This window comes from Bos javanicus, chromosome 14, assembly GCF_032452875.1.
Source record: "Bos javanicus breed banteng chromosome 14, ARS-OSU_banteng_1.0, whole genome shotgun sequence".
NCBI classification, from domain to species: domain Eukaryota; kingdom Metazoa; phylum Chordata; class Mammalia; order Artiodactyla; family Bovidae; genus Bos; species Bos javanicus.
In genome coordinates, this window is record NC_083881.1 from 34,943,805 (window position 1) to 34,958,981 (window position 15,177).

Below are 15,177 nucleotides of genomic sequence, written 5' to 3' on the forward strand. Positions count from 1 at the left end.
TCAGACCACTGCATGTTGGATGTTCATGTGTTCTGTATGTGTGAATGTTGTGTTTCTAAGATGAAATCCCAGGAGGAGGCAAGTTGTGCTGTTATATAGCTCTTTGTCAGTGATGAAGCTGGCCAAATCTTAGAGATGTATGTTGTGGGCGTTCTTTACAGATGAAATGGAATGGAAACTAGTTTCCATTGCTGTCCCTTGGGTATTGAAGTGGCTAAATCTATGCTCTGACATCCAAGATACTTGATGCTGAATTCGGTTCCATAGCAGATAAATCTGAGTGAAAGTCTTGTTTATATAGTTTCAGAGGAAGTAAAAGGCTTTTCCATTCATCTGTTCTTAATGGTGATCAAAGAGACAGCTGTTATTCTTCTAGCTTAGTTCCTTGCAAGGGCTGATAAAGCCATTACTACAGTTGCTCCATACAGCTTTCTTTTGTTGGACTATGAGTGTTCTACCACCACCAAGATCCTGCTATTTTACAGAACCAAAAGATGAAGAAAACACTGACAGGGAGCTTACAGTACTTCACAAATCAGTTTTATTAATTTAAACACAAATTGAAGAAAAAGTCTGTACACAGTTGTGGACACGACACACCTTTATACAATAAGGCCAAGATGATAAACTTTTGTCTTTTCAGTTTGCAGAGTACAAAAACATAAAATGGAAAGGCTAAAAAACTGTTGACTTCTGTTTGCTTCAAGCAAGAGAGGAAAAAACAACTGAATTCAATGATTCAACAATTTGGAGATATTCACAACTGACTAATTCTAGCAGCAACATGAAACCTTAGGAAAGGATAGGGCAGCTCTGTAGCTACTTTGGGTCAAAGCTGGTGGGTTTTTTTCCCTCCAATATACTATTAAAGAAAATTCATCCAAAAAGTAATCTCATGACAATGGAAGGCCTTTAGATGAGAGAAACTAGTGTCTAGATAAACTGATGGATTACTTCTGGCTGAACTTTTTTGAGGGTATTACAAAGGTGACAAGCTTCATTTCTCAGATTTACGCTTGTCATATAGTTAGGATGGGGTGAAAAGAGTAGCATTATTTTCTCGGTGATGATGACTGGATCATGTCCCACTGCTGGCAATGAACTTTTCTGGTGGGGGGTGATGGTGGGACGTGGAGGGAAAGAGAAAGAACATGAATGTAAGGAAGTAATACAAAGTTGTGCTGATTTGCAGATATGTGGTCATGGCCTTCCTTAAACAAGAAAATATCGTCTGGACACATGATAGTGTCCCTTTGCTAGTGTCCAATTCATGAGCCATTTATAAAATCTATCCATCATCTACCTTCTTTCTGTGGGAAGAAGCATTTGAATAACTCTCCTTTGCCAAATAGTTACACTGCATTAATGCTAAAAATGAAAAAGTGAGGTTGTAAGAGGACTTGTCTCCCCTCCCCCGACCCCAGTTGTTTAAGACACTGATGTGTTATTTACCAAGGCCCTCCTAACAGCATTAAAAAAAAAAAAAAGTACAGATTGGGGAAAAAAATTATTAGAAAACAAAATCCTATTGACACTTGACATCCATGCTTTTGGTCTTGACAACATGATCTAAAAAAAAAAAAAAATCCATTATCTACATATTTATACCCAGTACTTGGAGAAGGCCCTGCGTGTCTGTGCCGGTCCTCCTCATACTTCACTATCAAGGCATTGCTACCTTTCAATATCATTTTTCTAAACAATATGTAAAAGAAATCATCCATTATTACAAATTTACACCAAAAATTCTTTCTGTACATGATTGTCTCAGTGATGTACATATTATACGTTTAAATTAGACATATTTTAAACTACTTTGCAATGTGCTAAAATTCAAAGTACTTGCTGTGTCATGAGGCCAGGGCCTTCGATCGCTTCTGTCATGCTACTGTCTCTTCAGTTATCTGATGTCAAAAGTCTGTTTGCATGAACTGTATGGTTCTTGAATTATACCTCGATAAAGCTGTTTTTTTTTTTTTTTTTAAAAGTCTGTTCATAAATAAGTAGAGATGTACAGAAGACCCTGGGTATGAGACACCAGAAAAAGTAAACCTTTACAAGAAAAATCCCCCCACTGGTACTCAGGAAACCCATTTCAGTCTTTGTTGTGCAATCAAGTTTGCTGTATTGGAGAAGCTGTTTTATGTCACATTGAAGATGCTAGAAACATAAAGCGTCTGCAGGTCCTTTCTTCACAGGTTCGAACCATGGTTAGTTAATGTGGCCAAGACACACTACACTGTGCTAGAACATTCTCATGGCTTATTTGCAATGGATTCACAGTACTAGGAGTCAACAGCTGTTCTGAAGAAAGGGGTGTGGTGTCCTTCATTTCCCACAGAGGTGGAGGCGAGGACCCACAGCAGCTGGGTGTCAAAATGCTGAAATGTTAATTTGGAGTCTGGCGCCCAGTTGGGACTCAGCTTGGTGGATGTGTCCCCCGGTCACAGGGCGGCTGTGCAGCTTCAAAGTGCTAGGTGACTGTTACAGGTACTCCAGTTCCAAGGCATGATGTAGGGCCATGAGGTCCGAGTGACTGGAGACCCTCCAGAAGGGCATGGCGTGCTGTGGAGGGGCAGACAACGTGGTGAGGATGGGGAACGCGCCCAGCACCAGCCCTGAAGGGCTGCTCTGTCAGTCCACTCCACTGCCCAACCCCCTTTATTCCGAACTGTGAAAACTGCCCATTAAGATCTCAACATCACATCTGTTTAAAACAAAATCCAAACTTACTCCTCCCCTAAGAATGCCAGAGTGCATTTTAAAATGCAATTCGGGAGTCTGTTTTTTTTTTAAGAAGGTGATGGGTATTTCTTAAGCAGACCTACACTGCCGCTTGAATGCTTATTCCAAACTTCAAATAAAACCCAGTAGCTGTGAACAAAAATGTGTCAAATATTTGCCTTTCAAAATCTGGATCCACTGGAGCTTTCATGCTGCAAGTTTAAGCGGTTTTCCTTAGTTGGTAGTATTTTACATTTTGCAAAATTTGATTGAAACAACTATTTTTTTCATTTATTTCCATCAGGCATTGTTCACACTGACCTTGAAACAACATTACCATATGAGAACATTTTAAATGAACATCTAAGGTAGTTTTTTCAGCTTTTTTTTTGTAGTTGTTTAAAACATCAATCTAAAAATCTTCCTTAAATGATGGAGCTATCTTTGTAAAACATCTGAATTAGCCAGAGACAAGAAAAACAGCCCCCTTCCCCGGCAAGAGCTTCATCATCCATGAAAGATAAAAACATGATTGATTATCAACTTTATGGCTCAAAAACATTATAATATGTATGAGCAAAATCTTAGATAAGAGACAGATAATCATCACCTTTCAGAGAATAAAATTCTATTAAGCCCACAGAAAACTTTTTTTTTTTAACACAAAAAGTGAAGGTCTGAGTATAATTTGCGATTATAGTTCTAGGGGGTTTTTAAACAATTCAGACTATTAGGAGAATATGGCATGAAAACAAATAGAATTTGGAACTGAGGAGTTTCGGGGGGACTATCTAAGTGACAGTAGAAGCTACTGTTTTGGTATAGATCACATACCTGTTGTTATTCTGGGGATGCAAAATATTGTTACTTATTGTCAATGTCTTTGTCTCAAGTGATCTGCTAAAAACATATACCAATTTTAGGGTATCTCTGTTTTCGTTATCCTTCAATAACAGTTCAGCACCAAGTACTAGAGATCTCTTTTCAAATATTTATCATGTTCCACTGGGCAACTTTAGATCATAAACATATACTGTACTATTTTGCATTCATTCATTAGAGATTTTTGTGTTTGCAAGCATGGCATACAAGACATCCCTGACCCACCCTTTCATAGTCTGTGGTTGAGTAGCAGACATGAATGGCAATCACGCAAGTTCACCTCAAAGGAGTAGGAGGAGGTGACTCCCTTTGCCTGGGGAACTGAGGGAGACACTTGGTAAGAGGAGAGGTAATAACTGAGCTAGTTATGAAAGGATGATCATTCAGAAGAGCACTGTAATGGCTGTGTGTGTGAAGGGGCGGAGGATAAAGGACAAGCTCATTGTTCGAATACTAGCTGTATGAGAGAAAGACATGGCTCTGACATTTTGGCTGTAGGAGTCAAATGGTGCAAGACCTGGTTAGTCCTGTTAAAGAGGACTATCCTATTGATAGTTATTAAGAACATTTAATATTGAGTAATTATAAGAAGACTGAGTCTAGGGAAGAGAACAGGGGATTCAAACATGTGTTAACAACTAATTATATTGCAAAATAACATTTTCTCTAAGTAGGCGCATACCAATGTGAAGCTTTTATGGATCAACAAGAGCTTCCCAGGCCCAGTAAGTGCAAAGTAAATAATTTTTTTCCTGAATCAGTGTTTAGCTTGGAACAAATATTTCTTATATCAAATCAGAGAGTGATGGTAGCAAAAGAGGAAAAGAAAAGCAGGTTCTAGAATGAGGAGACCTGGGTTATACTCTCAACTCTGACTTTAGTAACATGACTTTGAATCATGACATCTCCTCGGAGCCCTAGTTTGTTTATTTGTAAAGTAACGGTTTAGGGGAAATGACTCAGGGTTGTTCCTAGGTTTAATAAAGTCAATAACTTTTTCATTAAAGTATTACTTGCTCAGCACTATAGCTAGAGCAGATTTATAAAATAATATACATACATAACATATCCTCCCACTGCCAAGAACCAGCAGGCAAGACATATCTGCTGAAACTTTTTTATTACAATGTAAGGCAGTATGGGATTAAGAATCAAAAATGACCTAGCCAGCACATCAAGTAAGAAAAATAAAAGCATCAGAATTGGAAAGGAAGAAGTAAAACTATTTGCAGATGACATAATTTTATGTATAGAAAATCCTAAAGACACCAACAAAAAACTGTCAGACCTAATCAATGAATTCAACAAAGTTGCAGGATACAAAATTAGCCTACAAAAATCAGCATTTCTATACACTAAGACCAAATTATCCAATAATAAAGTGATTCCGTTTACAACATCAAAAACAGTAAAAGTGCAGGATTTCTACACGGAAAACTATAAGACACAGATGAAAGAAACTGACACAAATAATAAATGGAAAGGTATGTCACGCTCATGATTAGAAGAACAAATGTTGTGAAAATGTTCATACTGTGTGTGCGTCCTTAGTTGCTCAGTTGTGTCTGACTGTGACTCCATGACTGTAGCCCACCAGGCTCCTCTGTCCATGGGATTTTCCAGGCAAGAATACTGGAGCGGGCTGCCATGCCCTCCTCCAGGGGATATTCCCAACCCAGGGACAGAACCCAGGTCTCCTGCATTGCAGGCAGTCTCTGTACTCTTCCGAGCCACCATCTACAGATTCAGTGCAATCTCTGTCAAAGTTCCAATAGCGATTTTTACAGAAGTAGAAAAAACAATCCTAAAATGTATATGGAGCTAAAAGACCTCAAATTGCTAAACCAATCCTGAGAAAGCACAAAGTGGGAGGCATCACACTTCCTGATTTCAGGCTGTATGATAAAGCTGCGGTAATCAAAACAGTATATAATAGAATAAAATAGATACATAGAAAATGGGACAGAATCAACAGCCCAGAACAAAGCCATGTATATATGCTTAATACTCAATGGAGAAAAGATGGTCTCTTCAATAAATGTTGCTGGGAATACTGGCTATTCACATATAAAAGAATGAAACAAACTATAAAAGAAGGAAACAACCTAAAAGGGACTAAAGACTTCAATAAGACCAAGAACCATAAAACTCCTATAAGAAAACACTGGGGAAAAACTCCTTGACATCAGCCTTGGTAATGATCTTTTGGATATGACACCTAAAGCACAAGCAAACAAAATAAACAGGAAGACATATCAAACTAAAAAGTTTCTGCACAGCAAAAGAAATGATTGACAAAATGAAAAGATAACCTATGGAATGAGGAAAACAAAATTTGTAAACTATATATCTGATAAGGGGTTAATATCATAAAACTCAATAGCAAAACAATCTAAAAATTGGGCAGAATAGACATTTTTGTCAAGAAAATATACAGATGGCCAACAAGTATGTGAAGTAGTGCTCACCATTACTAATTAGGGAAATACAAATCAAAATCACAATGAGGTAATCACCTCACACCTGTTAGAACAGCCTTCATCAAAAAGATAAGGGGTAACAAATGCTGATGAGGAGGTAGGGAAAAGGGAACCTTTACGCACTGTTGGTCAGAATGTAAATTGGTATAATCAGTATGGAAACGAGTCTGGCGGTTCCTTAAAAAATTAAAAACGTAACTACCACAGGACTAAACAATCCCACTTCTGGGTATATACATGCCCAAAGGAAATGCAAATAATATGTTGAACAGATACCTGCATCTTCATAGCAGAACTATTACCATACTCTTGATATGGAAACAACCTAAGTGTCCATCAACAGATGAATGGATAAAGACATGGTGAGATTACACCACATACATATGCAGATATTCAGATGGATGAAATGGGACTTAATGGACATGAATTTGAGCAAACTCTGGGAGACAGTGGAAGACAGAGGAGCCTGGTGTGCTACAATCAATGGGGTGGCAAAGAGTCATACAGGACTTAGCGAATGAACAACAACATGGAGATACTCCATCCCATAACTAGAGCCCTGAAACCAGAACAGTTAACAATAATAGCCTAAACTGATGTGTGTGTGACTAGTTTATTGAGATTAGGCATAAATTGAGAAAAATGGGCACCAAGACTTAAATTTTGGGAAGTAGCACATGTTTTGGGGTCGTTGGAACCAAAATATTCCCTAATGGGAAGATGATAACACATCCTTTCCGTTCCTCTTGCCCACATGTGCGGTTTTCCAAATTTCCTTCTGCCACCTTTCCTGTCTGTTTATCCCTTCTGGTTATACATAAGATCAGTAATACAAAAAGCTGGGCGTGTGAACATTCACGTGTAATTTGAATTTTGCTGAATTATTAAAAAATATTTCAAAACCATAAAAGCACATAGCCTTTGCCCTAGGCATTACACTTCTAGGAATTTATCCCACAAATGTATTGATACTTGCCCACGCATGAACCACATAAGAACTGTCTATAATAGTAAATTCTGGAAACCACCAAAATGTTGAGCCCCAGGGGACTTGTTAAATTATAGCACATCGATGTAATGAAATTCTGATGTGGTCATTTATAAGCATTAGAGATACAGAGCTCCATGTGCTTCCTGATATGAAATAACTACCAGGATATATATTAAGTGGAAAAAAAAAGGTATAGAAAAAAGTATATAATTATAATTTGTATAAAAAATAAAATCTGTGCTTTCCTATGCATATATGTAAAAAAATTGCATATGGAGATACAAATACTTCACAAATTGTAAATAGATTATTCTGAGAATTTATGAAACTTTCGGCACAGTTTTGCTCTATGATTATTTGTATATCTGCATCCTCTCTAGACAAAGTCTGCACTTTAAAGATGAAATCCAATTTAAGATCTGGCATATAGTTTGTGCTCATTAAGTTAAATAAGTGTAATGGCTTTAGAATAAAATTCTGTACTCAGTGTTAGTAATCCCTTTATCTCACTTAAAACTAAAAGCAAAAACCTGCATCAAAAATACTGTGTTTTTGTTTTTTTTTTAAAGTCCTTATTTTTCTCCCAAATAAACTCAGAATCAAGCATTATGAAGCAGATTCTCAGGTTCATCTTGGTTTTGGGCAAGGTTTGGGATGCACAATGAAAATGGACATTTTTGATGAAGCTGTTGTTATTATGCAGAATAATGGATGCTTGTTATACCCCCTTCCCTTCATGTTATTTACAAGAGATTCATTTTAGGTGGTTCTCTGAAAAGTAAATAAAGTCAAAGTTATAAAACAAGGCCATTTTGCTCCATAAACCAAAACTGCTGTCAGTGTGCAGAAGACTATTACTTACACTTTGATTTTTAAATCATGCTTTAACTATTTTCACTGGAGGAATGTTAGGAAAACAAGAAATTTTATGGTTAAAAAAAAGCATGGCAAATTTTGACAACAAAAGACATAACATACATCAAAGGAAGATATTGACAGGGAGATAGTTTCTCTGAACAGTCTTTCTAGGAACAAAGAGGTGCTTGAAGAAAACTCTTACAAGAGATCTTTTTTAGAATTTGCTTATTTCTTCTAGGGTGAAAAACTGAAAGCATTTCCTCTAAGATCAGAAATAAGAAAAGGATGTCCATTCTTACCACTATGATTCAACATAGTTTTGGAAATCCTAGCCACATCAATCAGAGAAGAAAAAGAAAAGGGATACAAATTGGACCAGAACACTACTAGAGCTCATCAATGAATTTGGTAAAGTTACAGAATACAAAGTACACAGAAATCTCTTGCATTCCTATATATTAGTAATGAGAAATCAGAAAAAGAAAACTAATTCAAAAAGATACACGCACCCCAGTGTTCACTGCAGCAATATTTACAATAGCCAGGACATGGAAGCGATCTAAATGTCCATCAACAGAGGAATGGATAAAGAAAATGTGGTACACATATACAATGGAATATTAGTCATAAAAAGAATTAAATAATGCTATTTGCAGCAACATGAATGGACCTTACTGAGTGAAGGAAGTTGGACACAGAAAGACAAATACCATATCACTTAAATGTGGAATTTAAAAGAACAGTACAAATGAACTTATTTATAAAACAAAGTGTTACAGATGTAGAAAGCAAACTTATGGTTACCAAGGGATAAGGCAGGGGGAGAGAGAAATTGGAATTGACATAAACACACTGCTGCTGCTAAGTCGCTTCAGTTGTGTCCAACTCTGTGCGACCCCATAGATGGCAGCCCACCAGGCTCCTCCATCCATGGGATTTTCCAGGCAAGAGTACTGGAGTGGGGTGCCACTGCCTTCTCCGATAAACACACTAATTATATATATATATATATATATACATATATATATATATACATATATATATATATAAAGACCTACTGTTGCAAAGAGTTGGACACGACTGAAGTGACTGAGCAAGCACATATAGCCCAGGGAACTCTACTCAACACTCTTAATGACCTACATGGGGATAGAATCTAACAAAGAGTGGATATATGTATAATTGATTTACTTTGCCGTACATGTGAAACTAATACAACATTGTAAATCAACTATACTCCAATAAAAAAATTTTTTAAGATCTTTTTAGAATAATGTTTTTTTAAAAACAAAGGTATCTCTAACCTTTTCTCTTTGAAGGAATGTTTTTTGATGATACAATTATAGAATTAGATCAAATTACTGATGAAACTCCTGGAATTGTATGGAAGAGAGCAACGGGGACAGAGCAGATTTTGAGCATAACAAAACAGGTAACTGGCAGAATACTTACTAGTTTTCAGTCCTGGGCTAAAAAAAACCACTACATCTAGCAAAAGAACATTATTTAGGGAGATGAAAGACCTCTCTACAGGTAGGAGGCAAGAGTGTTGTACTAGATTTTTAAAAGGACACAGGAAACTAAGACACAAGCTAAATGGTTAAAACTGATTTAGAAGAAAAGCAAAATGTTTTGATCTTGCACATCATTTTAGTACCCAATCTTGCAGCACTTCACTGTTTCACTGTCAGTTTTATTTAGTGATCTGAAATGCTTGTGAACCAAATTATAAACTAGAATTAATGATTTAAAAAATTTTAATCATGAGTATAAAATGGGGAGAACACTTAACATGGTTCTATATACCTCCCCAAAGGAATAAACATTGCACGCTATAACAATTTTTTAAAAGCATTAAAATTATTTTTTGTAAACCAAATCATATTTAAGATATCTAAGTGAAGTTTATAATTTGAAGGAACTTTGTGCTGAATCTCAGAGATATAATTGGCTTCATATCTTAGTTTGGTAGCTTTCAAGCAGTGTGATCTTGGCCAAAGTATTCACCTTCCTGTGACATCTGAATCACAGGTGCAATTTTTAGGAATCTGAATATTTCTGAAAAATCTGTACAATTTACAAACACACATAAAGATCTTACAACTCCAGGCTACAGTTGCCTTACAGTTTCCAAGCTGGTAGGTCTCAAAGTGCAGAGTTCCTTTGTAACAGAGTACTGCACTGATCACAAACACTTATCCCAAGAAGCTAAAACAAAGTTGAAGCTACAACTTCTTATTCACGGTCAAACAATTTAAAGAGGATGTTCTTTGTAAGCAGTTGTCTATTTTTTTTTTTGGTACAGGTGTGTGTGTTTGTCCTGAATAAAAAGAATAATATGTCCAAGGGATAAACACTGGAAACAATTTTAACTGCTCTTCAGAGGGAACAAATACTCTCAGTACTGTTTCTACTTTCAATTCTAACATCAAACCAGTAATTCCTTTTCTTTTTCCATGTTGTGTTCACCTACACAAATATCTAAGAAAAAAAACTTCTCATAAAGGCTTAGGAAGAAACTGGTCTACAGAATCCTTGATTGGGGACCAAAGACTTGACTTGTGTCTTTTCTTTTTTTTTTTTTTCATATTAAGTCATCACTTACATAAACATTCTTCTGTCTACCACAAGCCAGAAAGCCACATTTTGGCTTCTCTTTAAAATATTTTGCTGAATACCAGATGGAGAAGGACCAGCCTGGAGGGCACATTCACACCTTGGCCCTGGGCCATCCTGGCATGCAATTCTGCTCTTCAATTCTATGATGCTCAGAGGTGCAAAACTATTCCATGTTCCCATTGCCACTAGGAGGTCCAGTCTAGAAATGGCAGGGGATTACAGAGGCTTCCTTAGGAAAAAGACTTGAGTCTGGATTTGCACCAAATATTCTCTTTAACTCTCCAGGGTTGAGTTTTGGGCACTTTATTTAGTCTGGGAAAGATTTCTTTTTATGAAGACAGCCCAAAGGGCTAACAGATGTAGCTAATGACAATGGCCACTGGTGAAGCTGGAATGCAGAGTGAGTGCTTAGATGGCAAAAACTGCTTAGAATCAAGTTTTTAAAAAGTGTGGGTGGGTTTCCACCAGTGCTGATCACACTTGGGGAAACTGTAATCCTGGGAATATGGTGTATCTATGAATATAAGAGAAATAATCTATTATTTATAGAATTAGGGTCAGTTTCTATGCTTTGATGGGCTTTCCTGGTGGCTCAGATGGTAAAGAATCAGCCTGCAATGCAGGAGACGTGGGTTCAATCCTTGGGTTAGGAAGATCCCCTGGAGAAGGTCATAGCAACCCACTCCAATATTTTTGCTTGGAGAATTCCACAGAAGAGCCTGGCAGACTACCGTCCATGGGGTCACAAAGAGTCAGACATAACTAAGCGACTTACACTTTCTATGCTTTTACTGGAATTCAGGGTTACTGAAGGTGAATTTACCATTCTTGGACTCTATAAAGAGGCTGGCCATGTGCCATACTGCATCTATGGTGTAGTGCCATTTCTGGGATATACTGGAATATGCCAGAAGAGCTTTCCTCCTTTATGGAAATATACTGCGTCATTTCTATGAATGAGGGTGTGGGCAAGAGATGAAAAAATTATCCTATTGGTTAATCTCAAAATATTTAATGCTCTTCAATTTAAGAAATATTAGAGCACGACTGTGCCAAGATTTAGGGAGTTGTGAAAAAGAAATGAAGACTGAGGGCCAAACAAAAATCAATCAAAATATAAGATTCCTACCTCTCAGGAGCTCATACTTAACTGCTGAGTCAGGCACATACACAAATAGTTAATAATAATGGCTGCCACTTGTTGCATACTTCATAGTTATCAGACCCTGTCTTATATCTTAACAACTTATTTACCAGAGACATATCAATATATCTCTTGTTACTTGAATGTTATTGACCAGAGTGTTTCAAAATATTCACTGATGTAACAAACTGCCACAGCTGCTAGTTTCTGCAAAAGTCCCACAGTCCATAATGCGTTAACTAAATCTAAACCTTGAAATAGCCCAACGAGCTAGGTGCTGCTACTGTCCCTATGTATAGATAAAGAGAGAGAAGGGTAAAGTAACCTGTTCAGAGCTGGTAAATGACAGAGCTGCAATTCAAAAGACAGTGACATTTGGGCCCTGGGGAAAGCAGGGAGGAGGTCCTGGGCGTGGCCAGAGGAAAGTAAGCAGACCAATATGCCTACAGCTTAAGATGCAAGAATGGAGGAGACTGAAAAGTAGGTTGTTACTAGATGGTGTAGACCCTGAATGCCTGGCTAAGGAATGTGGTCCCCTCTCCTTCCCCCTTTTTAAAATGTGATGAAGGACATTCATGAGAAAGCTTTTGCTAAAGGAAATGACAGGATTATCCTTGCAGGGATGCAGAAAAATAGAAATGTGATGGGTAAACTGGATCAAGAGAGCTAACAGGTGGGTCTGCTTCCTTCCTCCTCTCTGCATATCCCCAAAGGGGTGATTCACTGACCCTGTGATCAAAAGAAGGTGCTCTACTCTAGGGAAGAAGAGTTCTGCATCCTAGCTCTGATCAGCTGGTAGCGTCTTTCTGAACTGATGTTTAGAAGGTTCTCTGAATTGATGTTTAGAAGGTTCGTAGGCTGCATCCAGGCTTAGGTAACAAAGGTTTAATCACCTGGTGATGTCTGCCGTGGGTGCAGAGAGGGGCATGCTGGTGTTAGCAGGCATGTATGCTGTCTCTATTCCAGGTGACAGATGCAGAGCTAAGCCTCCTTTTCTGTTCCCCAAGTCCACATTCTGTGAAGATGAACCATCCATGACCCCTGAGCTTGTGAATATCCCTCTTCAAAAAGATTATTTCAATAATGATTTAATTCTACTCTGCCCTTGATCAGTGCTTACCGTTCTGAACGCATTCACAATCTGTTTCAGAGGAATGTAATGTGTTTAAATGATCCAGCTCAGGATTTTGAGGACTAAGAAAAATTAAAGGGCACAAGAAACACCAATGAGGAACACTCACCTTTTTTGCCCCTTGTTCCTCTTCCACACCATCTCCTATGACAACATACACCACTTTTCTTCCAAACCTCTGAATTATTCTCTCAAAACAGCTTTCCTTTCCTAATGAACGAAAGTAAATTACAAAAAAATGTAAACTTTGGGTAAGTCAGCACTCTAGGACTTAAACTTTTTATATAAAATGCTGTCTTTATGCTTCTGACCCAACTCTATCATACTTGTGTGAACTAGGAAAAGCATGCTTTTACATGCCATTTGGGGAGTATGCAGAACAGCACAATACAGCAAAAACCGTAAATGAATAATTACCCATGTGGTATCCTGTCCCTGGGAAATTGACAGTTTTAGTACTTTTTCCTCCAAGACACATTTATTAAAAAGTAGGATCTAGTCATTTAAAGTATAAATTTGGTAGAAAAAGTATTGTTTTGTAGTAGTACTTTGCCCCCTCTGAGCTGAGACTAAACAAAATCATGCCATTCTGCCAATATATTTTAACTTGATTTAAAAAATATTTCATGATCTATCAAACACTGAATCTAATATCTGATTGAAAGGCTATTGAGAAGGATGAACAAAACTGAAGGATTGGTTTTGTTACGGCAAGAGAAATCAAACACCGGACTTAGTTTATCCCTTCATTTTCGGGTTGGAATACTTCTTTGAATGAAAGACACTTCCAAGGCCAAATGTGTTGACTGGAAATATTCTTGGAAAACTGTTTCTAAAATGAATGTCATGTAATTTGGGGCCTTACCAGAGCATGCTTGCCTGATCCATGCTACAATACCTATAAGAGCATGCTTGCCTGACCCAGGCATCTAATGTTCAGTAAAGTACTTTCCTAGAGGAAAAGCGGGATAAAGGTAACAGGATACCTTTATCTGTCTATTATCTTTCCCACGTCAAGACTTAGTTTGGGCTCCAGTGGCAGCTACGCTGTCAGCACATCCCTGTGGTTAATGCAGTCATTGTTGCTTTGCAGAACAGGAACTGGGGTTCCAAGTCCAGGGCTGCCAATAAGGTCATTTTAATGGACAATGGGACAGTTTATAGTTTTCAGATGTGAATGGCTGAGCGGGACCTGTACCTCTTTCAAATAAGGATCAGATATACACACGAACAAATTGCTTGTTTGCTTAAACAAATGTCTGCTTTATATTTGTATTTTGCACTAAAATCTCTAGTTTGCATCTGACAGAATGAAATGGAGCCAGCCTTATTCAAAGATGTCATTTCAATGCTTCTGTAGTTGCTCACTAACCTGTGAAATATTAAATCACTTTGAGAAACAAATACAAAGGCTGGTTTTCACTGCAAAAAAATATACAACCGAACACTTGGATGTCATGAAACTTTCTTTTCCCCCTTAGAGCGAAATGTTTGCATGTTTTTGTACAGTTTCCTCTTCACGGGAAAAGGAAGGTAAACTCAATGTGACTTTAAAATAAAGCTGTGATGGACAAATTCTCACCCAAATACTATCTTCCTAATAAGGTTCATTGTGAATACACAATAAGAATTAATAAACTGAAGCTCACATTTAGAGATTAATTTGAGGTCTTACATGGAATTTTGATTTTGATGAATCCGTTTTGTCTGAAAGAACATCACAGCTCTCTGCTGAATGACAGACCAGTCCCTTTCCTTTTCTGATTTTGCCATTTTGCCTACAGGAAAACATCCCTGGTTTTTCTGCACTGATCCCCATGTTACAATCTCATTTGATGGCAAGATGAGCAGTAATTAACAGGAGTTTCAATCTCTATTTTTATTACTAAAAAAAAAAAAAAAATCACAGGAACGTGATTCTACCACTGGTTTTGAGATCATTTCTACCACTGTACAGTATTTAAATTGAATTTTTATTCTATATTGAAAAAAATTCCAATATTGCAAACAATATGTCCATTAAAAATACTTTCTTGTTATTATAATTTCCTATTATCCTCACATTTTCAGATTATTTGAGATTAAACTTCAACTTGCAGAACATGTAATATACTACTATTCCTTTCCTTCCAGGAAGTTAGGTACTATCTCTTGTATATTATATGCTTATTTGGAATATGTTCTTTCTTTCATGTGCCAATAAAACCTTATCTTGGATCCCTGTTCACAAAACATGATTTCTCTTAACTGATACAAATAAAGACCTGAGTTAATGGAAATTGATTACTAATTTATCTGAGAACATGTAAAAATTCTGGATTATATCAGGCTACTAGGAATTCTTCTA

General features: G+C 37.2%; 1 protein-coding gene across 9 annotated transcripts in view; it reads right to left on the reverse strand.

The window, feature by feature from the left end:
- Positions 1 to 518: 518 nt before the first annotated feature.
- The window catches only part of EYA1 (EYA transcriptional coactivator and phosphatase 1), a 372,747-nt gene continuing 358,088 nt past the window's right edge, over positions 519 to 15,177 (reverse strand). For all 9 annotated transcript variants that reach the window (XM_061438966.1, XM_061438973.1, XM_061438971.1 and 6 more), the window contains 2 exons: positions 12,940 to 13,040; positions 519 to 2,565 (listed from right to left, as the gene is read on the reverse strand). In XM_061438966.1, the coding sequence (XP_061294950.1) occupies positions 2,485 to 2,565; positions 12,940 to 13,040 (182 nt within the window). In that variant the 3' untranslated portion in view covers positions 519 to 2,484. The remainder of the gene's footprint in view (positions 2,566 to 12,939; positions 13,041 to 15,177) is intronic.